Below are 17,485 nucleotides of genomic sequence, written 5' to 3'. Positions count from 1 at the left end.
GTGTGTGAGAGCGTTTCAGTTGTGTGTGTGAGAGCGTTTCAGTTGTGTGTGTGTGAGAGCGTTTCAGTTGTGTGTGTGTGAGAGCGTTTCAGTTGTGTGTGTGAGAGAGTTTCAGTTGTGTGTGTGAGAGAGTTTCAGTTGTGTGTGTGAGAGAGTTTCAGTAGTGTGTGTGAGAGCGTTTCAGTAGTGTGTGAGAGAGCGTTTCAGTTGTGTGTGTGTGAGAGCATTTCAGTAGTGTGTGTGAGAGCATTTCAGTAGTGTGTGTGAGAGCGTTTCAGTAGTGTGTGTGAGAGCTTTTCAGTAGTGTGTGTGAGAGCGTTTCAGTTGTGTGTGTGAGAGAGTTTCAGTTGTGTGTGTGAGAGCATTTCAGTAGTGTGTGTGAGAGAGTTTCAGTTGTGTGTGTCAGAGAGTTTCAGTAGTGTGTGTGAGAGCGTTTCAGTAGTGTGTGTGAGAGCGTTTCAGTTGTGTGTGTGAGAGAGTTTCAGTTGTGTGTGTGAGAGCATTTCAGTAGTGTGTGTGAGAGAGTTTCAGTTGTGTGTGTCAGAGAGTTTCAGTAGTGTGTGTGAGAGCGTTTCAGTAGTGTGTGTGAGAGAGTTTCAGTTGTGTGTGTCAGAGAGTTTCAGTAGTGTGTGAGAGAGCGTTTCAGTTGTGTGTGTCAGAGAGTTTCAGTAGTGTGTGTGAGAGCGTTTCAGTAGTGTGTGAGAGCGTTTCAGTTGTGTGTGTGTGAGAGCATTTCAGTAGTGTGTGTGAGAGCATTTCAGTAGTGTGTGAGAGAGCGTTTCAGTAGTGTGTGAGAGAGCGTTTCAGTAGTGTGTGTGAGAGCATTTCAGTAGTGTGTGAGAGAGCGTTTCAGTTGTGTGTGTGTGAGAGCATTTCAGTAGTGTGTGTGAGAGCATTTCAGTAGTGTGTGAGAGAGCGTTTCAGTAGTGTGTGTGAGAGCATTTCAGTAGTGTGTGTGAGAGCGTTTCAGTAGTGTGTGTGAGAGCATTTCAGTAGTGTGTGTGAGAGCATTTCAGTAGTGTGTGAGAGAGCGTTTCAGTAGTGTGTGTGAGAGAGTTTCAGTAGTGTGTGTGAGAGCGTTTCAGTTGTGTGTGTGTGAGAGCATTTCAGTAGTGTGTGTGAGAGCATTTCAGTAGTGTGTGTGAGAGCTTTTCAGTAGTGTGTGAGAGAGCGTTTCAGTAGTGTGTGTGAGAGCGTTTCAGTAGTGTGTGTGAGAGCATTTCAGTAGTGTGTGTGAGAGCATTTCAGTAGTGTGTGTGAGAGCATTTCAGTAGTGTGTGAGAGAGCGTTTCAGTAGTGTGTGTGAGAGCGTTTCAGTAGTGTGTGTGAGAGCATTTCAGTAGTGTGTGTGAGAGCGTTTCAGTTGTGTGTGTGAGAGCGTTTCAGTAGTGTGTGTGAGAGCGTTTCAGTAGTGTGTGTGAGAGCATTTCAGTAGTGTGTGTGAGAGCATTTCAGTAGTGTGTGTGAGAGCATTTCAGTAGTGTGTGAGAGAGCGTTTCAGTAGTGTGTGTGAGAGCGTTTCAGTAGTGTGTGTGAGAGCTAAAATTTCAGTTGTGTGTGTGAGAGAGTTTCAGTTGTGTGTGTCAGAGAGTTTCAGTAGTGTGTGTGAGAGCGTTTCAGTAGTGTGTGAGAGAGCGTTTCAGTTGTGTGTGTGTGAGAGCATTTCAGTTGTGTGTGAGAGAGCGTTTCAGTAGTGTGTGTGAGAGCGTTTCAGCAATAATGTCCCTTACGGCATTTCATATTCCTGTGTTCAGCGTCGTGTTGTCTGTCATCTCTCAGTCATAGAGTGTCATAGGTTTTTGTCTTCACTATGTTTGATAGTTACTCAGTGTTCATGGTTTCTTCATAGTTTTTTCACTGAGTTTCATAGTCTTTTAGTTACACAGTGTTCACATTCCTCTTTGTTTTCTTAGTTTCATGTTTTGTCTGCAGCCAGCTAAATAAAGCTCGCTTTTGGTTAAAAACACGTCACGTCTCCTGCAACGCCTTTCTCTCTGCATCTGCATCTGGGTCCTGAAGTCAAACCAATCCGGCGCACCCTGCCGTGACAGAAGGGCTTCTCCTACATTTTTTGTCCATGTTCTCTGCAATCTGCTGCAATAGTATAGTTTAGCCATCTGGGTATTCGTCTTTTCACTGTACTGCTCTCCTTGTGTGTGTGCATATGTGCGTATGTACACAATTCAGCAGCCAGCCAAACTCCATTCAAAAGGATACGGGAGTCAGGATATAGCATCCAAGCTCCAGGTGACTTATTTTACATTGCACTACCATACACCATTGCATCACAGTGAAAAGACAATGCTTTTGAAGGCATAAACAAGAAAGAGGATTGCAGCAGACAATTACAGGAACCCTTCAACTTACACTGAACAAAAATATAAACGCAACACTTTTGTTTTTGCTCCCATTCCCCATGGGATGGACGTAGAGACCTAAAATTCATTCCAGATACACAATATAACCATCCCTCCCAAACAGTGGTCACAAATCAGTCCAAATGTGTGGTAGTGGGCACATCTGCTATATTGAGATAATCCATCCCACCTCACAGGTGTGCCACATCAGGATGCTGATCTGACATCATGAGTAGTGCACAGGTGTACCTCAGACTGCCCACAACAAAAGGCCACCCTGGAATGTGCAGTTTTTTGCGCTATTGGGGGTCTGGGGACCCAGAACCGGTCAGTATCTGGTGTGACCACCATTTGCCTCATGCAGTGCAACACATCGTCGCATGGAGTCTATCGGGGCGATCGTGGCTCAAGAGTTGGGAGTTCGCCTTGTAATCGGAAGGTTGCCGGTTCGAGCCCCGGCTCGGACAGTCTCGGTCGTTGTGTCCTTGGGCAAGACACTTCACCCGTTGCCTACTGGTGGTGGTCAGAGGGCCCGGTGGCGCCAGTGTCCGGCAGCCTCGCCTCTGTCAGTGCGCCCCAGGGTGGCTGTGGCTACAATGTAGCTTGCCATCACCAGTGTGTGGATGACTGGATATGTAAAGTGCTTTGGGGTCCTTAGGGACTAGTAAAGCGCTATATAACTACAGGCCATTTACCCCAACTAACATGGCTGACTTCTTGTTCTTGGTCAAAGTGCATGCACATTAACAACAATTTACAAGGCCCAGTAGGGGGCACTAAACTCAAGGCAGAACAGACCTCCAAGCCCATTGTTCAGTAAGTGGTGCTAGTTTCAGTCATTGTACAAATGTCCTGTTTATAAGGTTTGAACCTGCAGTCACCTGATCCTGATGAACCGTTTCTCCTACTGAAACGTCCAGATGAACAGAATCAACTCTGTGGGAGTTCCTCACTTGGATAATTGAGCATCAAGACAATTACATTTAATTTTTAAATTACAGTTCATCTAATGCCCCTGAAAAGCTCTTAGCTTTACTATCATTTCTGAGTTAGCTCTCATTTTTTTCTCTTCCTGGAAATGCAGCAGCTATATCTTTAGCTAGCAACTCACTGCAAAGACTGCACACAAACAGTTTGTGTGTTTGCAGATATTTGTTAAACTCATAAAAACATAGCATTTGAAATTACCTGACACTTAAAAAAAAGTTACTCCCTTTATGCTTGCTCCTCTTCTATACCGCTATCCAGATGCTGAAGCACCACAGACACTGCACCTGCAGTCGCTCCGTCCCCCTTTAACTTACACCTCTGGGACATTTGAAATGTGGTGCTCAGAGATTCCAAGTGCTCTGACACTCAACTCCTTTGTAAAGATGGACGTGGGTCTGCTATGGTGAAAGTACGTCTTAACATGGACAACAAAAAGATCACAGAGTTATTTCTTGAGATAAAACAGACTACATGCCATAAACGAAAGAGCAGGTCAGATGCACTCATCTTTCACAGCAACTATCTGAATGTTCATTGGCAGAATAAATATGACTGTCTTTAGGCAGGGGTGGAATATATTGCATAGTATATTGTGTATAAGAAGAAGTGGACTGCAAATTGATAAGCTGCATGGTTTGGTTTGATAATAGGTTTAATGGGTCAAGGTCTGATGTCACAGGAACTGAGTGTTTCTTTACTTCCTCTGCAGCTTCTTTTGCTGCTGTAGACAAATACCAACGAACAACATACAACTGCAAAGTGTATATCTCCCCTTACCTTAGTCTTGAAGTGCATATTTATGTCTTACTCTTCCTATATTTATTGTTGTTATTTTGCACTGAATGAACTGGAGCCTCATCATCTCGTCTCTCTATACAGGGAGTGCAGAATTATTAAACAAATGAGTATTTTGTCCACATCATCCTCTTCATGCATGTTGTCTTACGCCAAGCTGTATAGGCTCGAAAGCCTACTACCAATTAAGCATATTAGGTGATGTGCATCTCTGTAATGAGAAGGGGTGTGGTCTAATGACATCAACACCCTATATCAGGTGTGCATAATTATTAGGCAACGTCCTTTCCTTTGGCAAAATGGGTCAAAAGAAGGACTTGACAGGCTCAGAAAAGTCAAAAATAGTGAGATATCTGGCAGAGGGATGCAGCAGTCTCAAAATTGCAAAGCTTCTGAAGCGTGATCATCGAACAATCAAGCGTTTCATTCAAAATAGTCAACAGGGTCGCAAGAAGCGTGTGGAAAAACCAAGGCGCAAAATAACTGCCCATGAACTGAGAAAAGTCAAGCGTGCAGCTGCCAAGATCCCACTTGCCACCAGTTTGGCCATATTTCAGAGCTGCAACATCACTGGAGTGGCCAAAAGCACAAGGTGTGCAATACTCAGAGACATGGCCAAGGTAAGAAAGGCTGAAAGACGACCACCACTGAACAAGACACACAAGCTGAAACGTCAAGACTGGGCCAAGAAATATCTCAAGACTGGTTTTTCTAAGGTTTTATGGACTGATGAAATGAGAGTGAGTCTATGGGCCAGATGGATGGGCCCGTGGCTGGATTGGTAAAGGGCAGAGAGCTCCAGTCCCACTCAGATGCCAGCAAGGTGGAGGTGGAGTACTGGTTTGGGCTGGTATCATCAAAGATGAGCTTGTGGGGCCTTTTCGGGTTGAGGATGGAGTCAAGCTCAACTCCCAGTCCTACTGCCAGTTTCTGGAAGACACCTTCTTCAAGCAGTGGTACAGGAAGAAGTCTGCATCCTTCAAGAAAAACATGATTTTCATGCAGGACAATGCTCCATCACACGCATCCAAGTACTCCACAGCGTGGCTGGCAAGAAAGGGTATAAAAGAAGAAAACTAATGACATGGCCTCCTTGTTCACCTGATCTGAACCCCATTGAGAACCTGTGGTCCATCATCAAATGTGAGATTTACAAGGAGGGAAAACAGTACACCTCTCTGAACAGTGTCTGGGAGGCTGTGGTTGCTGCTGCACGCAATGTTGATGGTGAACAGATCAAAACACTGACAGAATCCATGGATGGCAGGCTTTTGAGTGTCCTTGCAAAGAAAGGTGGCTATATTGGTCGCTGATTTGTTTTTGTTTTGTTTTTGAATGTCAGAAATGTATATTTGTGAATGTGGAGATGTTATATTGGTTTCACTGGTAAAAATAAATCATTGAAATGGGTATATATTTGTTTTTTGTTAAGTTGCCTAATAATTATGCACAGTAATAGTCACCTGCACACAGAGATATCCCCCTAAAATAGCTCAAACTAAAAACAAACTAAAAAATACTTCCAAAAACATTCAGCTTTGATATTAATGAGTTTTTTGGGTTCATTGAGAACATGGTTGTTGTTCAATAATAACATTATTCCTCAAAAATACAACTTGCCTAATAATTCTGCACTCCCTTTATACTGTACTGTATATGGCAGAGATGACGATAAAGTTTACTTTGACTGACTCTTCAGGACTTACTGAGTTGATGTTGTTGTGCCTCTGTAGGAGATGGCAAGTCCAGACATGACAGTAAAGACAGAGATGGACAGTCGAGTCCGGTTTCCAGCAGGATGGGGAGGTCATCTGTCAGTCCCACCATGATGCTGACAGGAGGAGGAGGTGAGTCAGAAAGCAACATCACTGACTTCATGTTTAAGGAGTTTAACTATGAAGAGAAGAGAAAGGTCTGCTGAACATTGTGTCAGTGTGTCTTGAGAGAGAGAGATGTTTTTTACAGTTGTAGCACTCCAACTTCATGCTGCCATTTACAGAAACTTCAAGACAGGTAAAATCAGCTGAAGGACCGTGTTTGCGCTGATATTTTTATGTGCAGCATGTTTTCAGTGTGATAGATTTTGTATGTGCAGCTTGTTCCTGAAAGTAGTGGATGAAGCCCACTTGGTGGGAGTTGTTTAATCAGCCTCAATAAGCAAGCAGAAGAAGACACTCTGCCTGTCATTTGGAGTTATTAAAAGATATGGAGAAGTTCTCAAAACACAAAAATGAAGATAAAAGTGACATTGGAAAATATAGAGCGATGGAGAGAGTACAACCATGCAGCGATTAAAGCTTGGAAGTACTCACATTACTTTGAGTTTGATTCTGTAAAAAGTGACAGAAACATTAGCGTCTGCAGTGCACTCTGCATGGGAAGAAAACTTCTTTCTACAGCGAAAAATTAAATTTCAAATCTGAGCGTGCAGCGAGCGGGCTGCCACGGGAATGTGACACTCACAGAGAAACCCCCAGATGCCCCCACTGACATGACTGCTGTGGGCAAACCTCCACCCGCCCCACTCCTGCTAAACAGGTGACTATAGAAGTGCTGCTGAATCTTTGATTTAATTTATTTTCGACTGTGTTTTACTTGCATCTATTTGAAAGAGTGTAAACACAAAACATTTTATTTTATATGCTGGAATATGCAAAAAATAAGTTTAAATGTTAAAGAATTTCTTCAAGTCAAAGACTGTTGCATATAATTTAATTTTGCTTGATGCATAAAGTTAAAAGATTAAAACTAATGAAACAAGTTTATGAAGAGACTTTTTCATTAGATTCAGTTTGATATGATGGATTATGGAGAAAAAAATAGAATTGGGCTGAAAGGTCTGTTGCTTTATATTACATATTCAGGTTGTGTATCATGTTTTTAAAAAGTAACTGAGTAATAAGTTACTAATTACATTTGAAAATAAGTAATCAGTAATGTAACAGGATTGGTTTTTTGGAGAAGTAATAAGTGACTAATTACATTTTTTTTTAGTAATTTGAACAACACTGGTCACGAATGGTGCATTGTTTCTGGCTTTTGTACATTATTGCTGGGACAGCAGTTTACATGAAGACATGCTGTTTTGTGGAGAGCTACCAACACGAGCCATGACTCAGGAGAGTTTCCACTGCATTGACAACTACTTATGGGGATTTCATTTTTCTGGCAGTGGGGTAAGGTGTGTCAGCTACTAGCACCTGCTTAACTCTTATTATTTTACTTCCTGATCCCCACTTTGCTGTTAGACATGTATGTTTGGGGGCCTTTAATAAGTATGACACTTAAAAGATGTCCAAGGTAAGAAGACAAACTGAGAAGAAAACTGCTGCTGAGAGTGGCGCTAGTGCTGCCCTGAACCCGGCGCTTGTCGCCTTGCTTGAACAGCACAGAACAGCCATAGCTGCAGATGTTAAGCCTACATCTTGATGTAATTAATGGTAAGCTGGACAAGATGGACTAAATGTGAAGGGGGAGAGAGGGGGAGAACAAACTTTTCAAAACTAAACTTTCTGACTTGGAGAGCAGAAGCAGAGGGCCAAACATTCGTCTGGTGGGTTTGCCGGAATCAGTGGATCTGGGTCCACAGCAAACTGAGTACTGTGGACACAAGCTCCAGTTCTAAATGGACTACAACGCAGACTTCGAAAATCAGCGAGCCCAGTATAAGGATGTTATGGCCGAGTTGTATAGGAGAGGCCTCCAACCTTCCCTATTCTTCCCCGCCATACTTCGGATTACTCTTCCAGATGGAAATAACCGTCAACCGGAGTCAGTTGATGAGGCTACCCACTTTATTTAATCCTTTGAGGAAGACCAACGCTCTCCATCCTGAGGTGGCTATTGTAGCCGGTCAGTGCACTCACCTTAAATCACCAGTATAATAGGTCAGACTGGTCTGCGCAGCACCCTCGATCTGACTGATACTGTACAGCCGTGCCGTTAGTATAGTATTGTGTTCTTTGCTGTTCATTTTAAGGAAAACTTGTTTGTTGTGTGGTTGCTTTGGTCTTGTTGTGTTTTGTTTCTCTTCTTCATCACCTTTAAATATGGGCCCTGCTTTAAGTTTAGGGGTTAACGTTTAATGGTGCAGGTACAAGGCGTACGTGGTAGTGGTACGGGGGAGTACTTAGCTAGTATGGGAAGCGAGCAGGGGCTTAGGCAGTTGCTGTTCAATGCAACCTGCTGAGGTAATATTGGTGGTTGGTATTGTTTTAGTTCCCTTTACGTTGTGGCATGTTATTGTATTTTATTTCTCGGGTGGGGTTGGTTTTCATGTTTTTTTGTTGTTGTTGTTTTTGGGCTGTAAGTTTGTGAGAAAGATCTGCAGGTTGGATCCATTGTTGCTCACAGATGAACAATTTGTCTTTAATATTTCTTGTAAAATTAAAACGTTACTTAGTGAGAATGGAACACCTGGTATGCCAAACAGGACGGTATGGGAGGCTTTAAAGGCGTTCCTGAGAGGAGAAATAATTTAATTGGCAGCATCTCAAAGACAGTGTGCACAATGGGAGCAGAGGCTTATTTCAGACCAGATTATGAGCATCAACAGGCAGTACGGTCAATCACCATGACCGGCGCTGTACAAAGAACGCCTGAGCTTACAAACCAAACTCACCCTACTTTCAACTCAGCAAGTGGAAGGATGTCTGATTATCAATCAATCAATCAATCAATCAAAGCTTTATTCGCCACATGCAGGGCACATAAATGTCCACAGCACAACATTGTGAAAGACATGACAAGCCACAGGATTGGGTGGGGGGTGAGGAGTAATCCGAAGCGAACACAGCAGCCGCCCTGCACAGCGCTACCATTCCAGCGTGGCACACAGACCCGCCGTGTTCCCCCACAGGAAACAAGCATCGAAGGCGTTTGGAAAGGGAGGGGGATGAGTGCGTGCTTATCAGTGTAAGTGTATGTGTGTGCGTGTCCATAGTTCAGCTGAGACTGTTACAATTCAATGTTGTCAGTGTTTTGTTTTAGGCGTGACTGTTATGTGTTTCCTGTTTTACTTTGAAGGTCTGTCTTATCTCAGTGTGTTCAGGTTACGCTTCCTTGTCTCGTTAGTTCTGATTTGCCCCAGCTGTGTTTCCCTCCTGTTGTCCATTCCCTGATTGTTCCCTCTATGTATTTAAGCCCTGTGTTTCAGTTTGTCATGGGTCGTGATCTCCCCCTGTGTTGTAAATAGTTTGTTGTATATAGATGTAAATAGTTGTCGATACTGTTTTTACTCGGTAGCTGTAGGGGTGAGAAGCCATTTTTCTTTGGGAACCTTTTCTCCTGTTTTTGGTTAGGGAGGCAGGTAAGACACCTATAATTTTCGTTTGGGGTTTTCTGTGAAGGTAAGCCAGCTGCATTTCATTTCTAGAGTTTTTGTTTGTTGTTTTGGCCATGCTCACCCTGATGCTTGCTACCTTTTGGGACTCAATAAACTGACTGGCTGTTGTGAAATCCGTGGTAGCTGTTTTTTGTTGGTTCGTCCTCCTTAAGAGCAGGGAGTGGGGGGGCATTTTTCCTTATTTTTATTTTCCTTATGTTGCACGCCAGTTTTCCCTGGGCTGGGGTGTAACAAGACTGTGTCCTTCGCCCTGCCAGGCTAAGTAAACAGTCTTCCAGCCAACCCAGGTGGCCTTGCATGGAATGGGAAGGAACAGACTCAACACAGTCGTTATCAGGGAGTTTTGTTCAGCTCCAGCCTTGAGCCCACAGCTGGCGCCGAAGGGGTAGCCGCATTATGATGGTAATTTTTCTTTTGCAAACAACTCGTGAGAATTTCAAGCTGTTTTTAACACTCTGACACTGGTCTCTCAATCTCCCGTTAATAGCTGCGAGTTTCTCCGTGATGTTATTAGCCGTTGATTCTGTGGTCTTGTCACTCTTTTTGCTCACATAGCAGATTCTGAGACCTCAGGACCGCAGCCAACTGATCCAAGATGTAATCCAGCTCCACCCAGAGATGTTGTTCTGAGTTGATTCTTTCCTGATGTAATCCAACATACATACGCTCAAAGGTGTTATTCTGAGCATTCACTGCAGTCGTAAGCGCCTCCAAGCTCTTAACCATGCTGCCTTCAGTGAGCCCTTTCTGAGAAGTCGCACCTGTCGTTCCAATCCCAGCGGGCAGCCTTGTGGGGATTTGAACAGCCGGTTCCGCTGTCTTAATTCTCCGATAAGCCAGGGCCAAGCCAGCTCCGATCAGCAAGAACCCTGTTATCATGGTTCCGAATAGGTACATATCTTCAGCGTCCTCGATCAACAGTCCCGCCAGGCACACGACCCTCTGCCACCCGTCCATCGTGTATCCGGCAGGGAAAGTCCCTCCAGGGCACTCGGGCTCTCCCGAGCCCAGACTTCTCGTTAAAGGGTGTCAATAGCATTCAGAGACCAGTTGATCAAATCCATAATTCTCTTTTAGGTTTTAAAGAACAGACTGTGAGAGACTGTTCCAGGGAAAGTAATAAAAAACATGAGACAAGACAAGGACATGAGGAGCTAAGCAGGGAAGATAAGGGAGAGAAGAGGAGAAAAGTGCGACCGCCTTCGCTGACAGCCAAAGAAGAAGGAACAAGAGTGAATTTTACGAACATGGTGGAAAGACTTGTAAGCTTTTGGCTAATCGACTGTGCGGCATGAGAGCTAAACAAATCATAACAGGAGTGAGGGCGGACAATGGAGTGATGACTACAGATCAGAAGGCGATTAATGACATTTTCTCTTCATTTTACTCTAAATTATTTACGTCAGAATCTACAGTAGATGTAAAAGATTTGCATGACTTCTTTGACTCCATCGATATGCCTTCGCTTCCTCCAGAAGCCCCCATTTTTCTGGAAGCCCCCATTAAAAAAACAGGAAATTCAGGTGGCAATAGCATCCATGCAATCCAGGAAATCTCCAGGCTCTGATGGATTTTCTACACACTTTAATAATAAAAAAATTCTCAGACAATTTGGCTCCCTTCCTTTGCCAAGTTTTCGCAGAATTGCTTGACTTTGGGGCACTTCCTTCATCATGTTACCAGGCCTGTATAACAGTGTTACAAGGACAAGGACCCAACTGACTGTGCTTCTTATAGACCTATATCTCTGTTAAACACAGATGTTAAAATTCTGTCTAAGCTACTGGCACACAGGCTGGAAGAAATTGCTACAATTTCTCCCGACCAAACTGGCCTTATTAAAAATCAACATTCCTTCTTTAACATACAGCAACTTTTTAATATTATCTATACCCCCAACCATGTTGTGGCTGAATGCTTTATTGCTATGGATGCAGAAAAAGCATTTGATAGGGTGGAGTGGTAGTATTTGTTTTTTACTTTAGAAAGGTTTGGAATGGGCTCCTGGATTAAACTGCTTTACGCTAGTCCCACGGCATAAGGGGTAACTAACTGTCGCTACTCTGACTATTTTGGTGTATGCTGTATGTGAGAGAGTACCACCTTGACCTATCATCACCACTTTGGGTCACCATGGAGTCTTATTCGAGCAGGAAAATTTCTCTACCCACAACTTTGGGCTCATCGCTCCCTCTGGCCCTGCCTTTACTCTAGCCTAGCAATCATAGAGTAGTCCAGCAGTCTTAGAATCTGGACTCAGTTTAGGAAGAGTCTTGGCCTCCGAGCTTTAGAGCAGGGCAATATGGCCAAAAATATTTATCACGATATATATATTTGAAAATTTGCGATAACGATATAACTGACAATATAATTGATGTGAGACAAAATACAACTCCACAACTTTACTAGTGCAAAAAACCCATTTATTTTCACTTAAACAAGCAGCTGTTTTTTATGTGCATTAAAGTTATATAAAAATTTAACTGTGCAAATGCAAATTCTTTGCTGAGCATAACCATGTATAATATCCACTGAAGTTAAAAAGAGGTGCTTTGCAACATTAAACTGCAGTGTGCCAAATAAAAATAATAATAATAATAACAATAATGGATTGCATTTATATAGCGCTTTTCGGGACCCCTCAAAGCGCTTTACAATACCACTATTCATTCGCTCTCACATTCATACACTGGTGAAGGCAAGCTACAGTTGTAGCCACAGCTGCCCTGGGGCAGACTGACAGAGGCGAAGCTGCCATATTGCGCCATCGGCCCCTCTGGCCAAAAAAGTCAAATACGTATTTTTCGGTGCACAGGATTATAAGAAACATTAAGCGAAACAAAGTAGTCAGATAACCTTATCAAACCTTATTCAACTCATTCTTCTTGCTTCTTCCACTTCTGTACCATTCATTCATTAATGCTGTATTCTATCAAAGTTGCTCTATTCCTGTGTTGTTGCAGTATATGAATGACTAACCTTGTATTGTGGATGGATTATCTCAGTTGTTCTCCTGACTGAAGTTTGGTCCGTTTACAGCATCCTGCCATGCGATTGCATTTGTCTCTAACCATCAGGAACCTTCACGTTAACTTTTAGCGAGTGGAAAAGTGTTAGCATTCATCCTCCAGCTTCACTGTTTATGTTATGCTAACATAGCTGTGTCGCTAGCGATCACATAGCACATCATTATATACCAGCTAGCCCAACTTCAGTAACCCTACAAACGTCACTGCTGTTTAGTTTTCTGGCTTCATTTATGTTGGAAGTGATAGCAGAGCTGTACGTTTGAATTTTTTCTGAAATCTCTCAGTCAGAACATGCTATATCATGTTTAGGTGGAAACTAGCGAGCTAACTTCCGCTAACTTCCGCTAACTTCCGCTAACTTCCGCTAACTTCCGCTAACTTCCGCTAACTTATAACTCCGTTAAATGTAATAAATTCTGTTTTCATGGATGCCTGGATGTTAAACTTCATAGTTACACCTGGTAAAGCAGCAATGCTGATCGTTTTATTAAAGATGAAAGAATTTAGACAGTTTTTAACTCTCAGTGATGCTGCAGTGTTCGTTTGACTTTGGGACCAGAAGCGGGCGGATGCCAGAACGGAATATTTTGCTAATCTAATAGCTTCAAAAAAGAAAAATCCCAGAGTATTGTTTGATACAATTAAAAACATTGTCTCTCCTGATATTCCTCATGTACCAGTCTATACTAAATCTGATTGTAATGACTTTTTAAACTATTTTGTTAATAAGGTCGCTGCTGTCAGGTCTAATATTTCTCCATCATCCTCTCAGTATCACACTGACACGTTGCTTACCTCTGATACCTGGTCCTCTTTTACTCCTGTTACCTTACAGGACATCAGTGCTCTGCTTGGTCGAATGAAACTGACTTCAAGCCACCTTGATGTACTTCCTCCATTTTTCATTAGTGTGTTTGATTCTATTTGCCCCTGTATTCTGGAAATAATTAATACTTCTCTTTATACTGGCTCAGTTCCTAGCTATTTTAAACAAGCTATTGTTGAACCAATGTTAAAGAAACCAAATTTGGATCCATCTCTTCCAAGCAGTTACAGGCCAATATCAAAACTACCATTGGTGTCAAAGATCTTGGAAAAAACAGTTGCAGAACAACTTAACAACTTTTTGGAAAAGAACAATGTTCTGGACATTTTCCAGTCTGGTTTCCGCAAATTGCACTCCACTGAAACCGCTTTGCTTAAAGTGTCTAGTGACATTCTGATGGCAGCAGACTCTGGAGAGTACACTGTTCTGGTTATGTTGGATCTCAGCTCTGCTTTTGATACTGTTGATCACAACATCATGATAAATAGGCTGAAGGACTTGTTTGGGATTACTGGCGTTGTTTTAAAATGGTTTATGTCGTATCTATCTGAGAGATCCTTTACTGTCTGTATAAATCATGTGCTGTCGGAAACATCAGTTCTGTCTTCTGGGGTACCTCAAGGATCTGTTTTAGGTCCTATTCTCTTTTTGCTGTATATCCTCCCTCTAGGCCACATTATCAGACGTTACAATAATATTTCTTATCATCTCTATGCTGATGACATTCAGTTGTACTGTTCTTTCAAAGCTTCTGAGTTGTATAAATTGTCTTATTTAAATAATTGTCTGTCAGAAATCAAACAATGGTTAAATGACAGTTTCCTTCAGATAAATTCAATTCAATTCTTTATTTATTTGTCACATGTAGTTATAACTAGTACAACACACAGTGAAATGTTTTTTCCGGCTAAAAAGTACTCCCCCCCCCCCCCCGACTGTGCATCTTACTAAACTTATAATAAAAAAATATCTATATAAAAGTATAAAAATGTATAACATCGTGCAAAATATTACGCTGTAATAGTTAAGAGCTATAGTGTACGTATTTACATAAATACAGATGTAAATGATAAAATACAAATAAAAATAAGGATAAAACTCAAAGGAAAATTATATACTGTGTATGGAATTGTCCATCATGTTGTCCGATTTGTGTTTTGATTGAGGAGTCTCACTGTTTGTGGGTAAAAACTCCTCCTGAACCTTTCAGTTCTTGTTTTCAGGCTACAGAGGCGTTTCCCTGACCTCAGTGGCCTGAACAGTTTGTAAGCGGGATGGCTGGAGTCGTTAGTGATCCTGATGGCCCGGGATCTGCACCTTTCAGCGTAGATGTCCTGCAGTGTTGGTAAAGATGTTCCCATAGTGCGTTCAGCTGTGCGCACGACCCTCTGCAGGGCTTTCTGTTGCTGTACTGTGCAGTTCCCGTACCACACCATGATGTTATTACACAGGATGCTCTCAATGACCCCGGTGTAGAATCTCCTCTGGATGTTCTTGGAGATCTTAAACCTCTTTAAACGCCTCAGATGATAGAGGCGCTGTCTGCCTTTGCTGATGAGGAAGTCCGTATGTGTGTTCCAATTAAGGTCCTCGTTGATATAAACACCGAGGTATTTAAAATTAGAGACTTTCTCCACAGGGTTTCCATTGATCTGAATTGGGGTGTGAGTTTTCTCGCCTCTCTGTCTCCTAAAATCAATCACCATCTCCTTTGTTTTGCTGATATTCATGGAGAGGTGGTTTGCCACACACCACTTTGCTAATCCGTCCACCTCGCTTCGGTAGGCCCTCTCGTCATTCCCGGAGATGAGTCCTACCACCACTGTGTCGTCAGCGAACTTCACAATGGAGTTAGTGGGGTATCTGGCCGTGCAGTCCGCGGTGTAGAGGGAATAAAGAAGAGGGCTAAGCACACATCCCTGGGGGGCCCCTATGTTCAGTGAAAGGGTATGAGAGTACACATCCCCTATTCTCACCGACTGTGGTCTCGCAGTCAAAAAGCTGTGAATCCACCTGCACAAGGATGTGCTGAATCCCAGATCCCGGAGCTTATCCGTAAGGATGTGGGGCACTATGGTGTTGAACGCTGAGCTGTAGTCTATAAACAGCATTCTCACATAGTTCCCACGTCCCTCATCTAGATGGCTCAGTGTGGTGTGCAGGACCTGTGCTACAGCATCTCCAGTGGATCTATTTGTCCGGTATGCAAACTGCAATGAGTCCAAGTTGGGAGGGAGGAAAGAACTAATAAAGGGTTTCATGAGCCTCTCAAAACATTTCATCACTACAGATGTTAGGGCCACTGGGCGATAATCATTTAGGCTGGCTGGGCGGGTGTTCTTAGGGATCGGAACAATCACTGATGTTTTAAATAAATGCAGATAAAACAGAAACTTTGATTATTGCACCTGATCACATGCTCTCAGAAATTAGGCAGCATATCAGTTTTTTAGACCCTTCATTTCAGTCGAGTCTCAGAAACTTAGGTGTTATATTTGATAGTTCGATGTCTCTTGAGAAACACTCTAAACAACTTGTCCGAAACTGTTTTTATCATCTAAGAAACATTTCTAAACTCAGGCTACTGGTGTCAAAGGCAGAACTTGAGATGATTACTCATGCTTTTATCTCTTCTCGTTTGGATTATTGTAACGATCTTTTTAGGTGTCTCAACAAATCAGCTCTGGATCGCCTTCAGTCTGTACAGAATGCAGCGGCAAGACTTTTAACTGGTACAAACAAGAGGTCACACATTACTCCAGTTTTGGCTTCTCTTCATTGGTTGCCTGTAAATTTTAGGGTTCATTTTAAAATTTTAGTTGTAACTTTTAGAGCTCTGCACGGTGAAGCTCCCCAGTATATCTCTGACCTGCTGAAACCTCATGTTTCATCCCGAGCACTTAGGTCTTCAAGTCAGAGACTACTGGTGGTCCCACGTACTAGGTTTAAAACACGTGGGGATCAGGCTTTTCAGGCACCGAGGCTGTGGAACTGTCTGCCGTTGTCTTTACGCTGTCTAGACTCTACTGACTCCTTTAAAAAGCAGCTGAAGACATTTTTATACAAACGGGCTTTTAATTAATTTTAACTTGTATGTCTGATCTTATTGTAAAGCACTTTGTGATTTTTATCTGTGAAATGTGCTATATAAATAAATTTCACTTACTTACTTACTTACTTACTTACTTTAGGACCCAGATTACTCCCAGATTTACGAGCACCTTAGTCCGACAAATATGGCAATACGACGGCCCACTTGCATGTTCTACAAAAAAAATTGTGCTTTGGTGGGTATCTGACAGACAAACACCAAACCAGTTCCACATCACTGAAGTTGCAGCATTTTTACAAACCAATTCTGGTTCATCCGTTTCACTCAATGATCCGCTTTCTCCCTTCTCATTCTCCATTGCCGCCATGCTTTTTCGGCCATGTGCGTATGAAAACAAAGGCACTGCGCATGCACGTTTTACCCATATTCTATCGCGATATTTCATTTTCTTATCATGGCCTAACATTGTACAGATATTACCATGAACAGTATAATATGGCCCAGCCCTACCAGGCTTTCTCACTTCAACGCCCAATTGCAGCAAACCACCTATTTGTTCCTTCAATGACAGATAACGCTTTTCACATCTGGCACAGAAAGGGTCTAAAATCTTTTGCTGACTTGGATTTAGAAGGACAATTTGCAAGTTTTTCTCAAATATCCACTAAATTTGCCATTGCTACATCTCAGTTTTTTTCATTTTTTACATGTCAGACACTACATGCAGACTATGACAGCACAATTCCCCTAAAAACCTCCAGACAATCCGGTAGATTATGTTGTAATGGTCAGTCCAACCTCCAATATCAGCCTCGTACAATCTAATCTCCCACTTACAATGTTCTTCAGTAGCTGCCATCAAATGTAAATGGGAACAAGACCTTAACTTTCATATCACAGATGAACTGTGGGACTCTGTCCTCGGCCAAGTTCACAATACATCGATGTGTGCTCAACACACTCTCATTCAATTTAAGATAGTTCATCGGGGGCACTGATCCAGCGCTAAGATGGTGTGTATATACCCAGAGGTGGATCCAATCAGTAGAAGGTGTGGGGGTGGTACATTACTTCATATGTACTGGTCCTGTC

The 17,485-nt window shown here is 42.6% G+C and overlaps 1 protein-coding gene across 2 annotated transcripts in view; it reads left to right on the top strand.

Annotated features, from left to right (window-relative positions):
- nyap2a (neuronal tyrosine-phosphorylated phosphoinositide-3-kinase adaptor 2a) overlaps positions 1-17,485 on the top strand; it is an 81,402-nt gene that overhangs the window by 46,614 nt on the left and 17,303 nt on the right. For both annotated transcript variants that reach the window (XM_086262644.1, XM_086262645.1), the window contains exon 6: positions 5,876-5,989. In XM_086262644.1, the coding sequence (XP_086118770.1) occupies positions 5,876-5,989 (114 nt within the window). The remainder of the gene's footprint in view (positions 1-5,875; positions 5,990-17,485) is intronic.

This window comes from Aulonocara sp. 'chitande type north' Nkhata Bay, linkage group LG14 (assembly GCF_057382095.1).
Source record: "Aulonocara sp. 'chitande type north' Nkhata Bay isolate Kocher_YH1m ecotype deep benthic linkage group LG14, A_spYH_male_GT1.1, whole genome shotgun sequence".
NCBI lineage: Eukaryota > Metazoa > Chordata > Actinopteri > Cichliformes > Cichlidae > Aulonocara > Aulonocara sp. 'chitande type north' Nkhata Bay.
The sequence above is the reverse complement of the archived record's forward strand: the minus strand, read 5'-3'. Positions and strand labels throughout refer to the sequence as shown.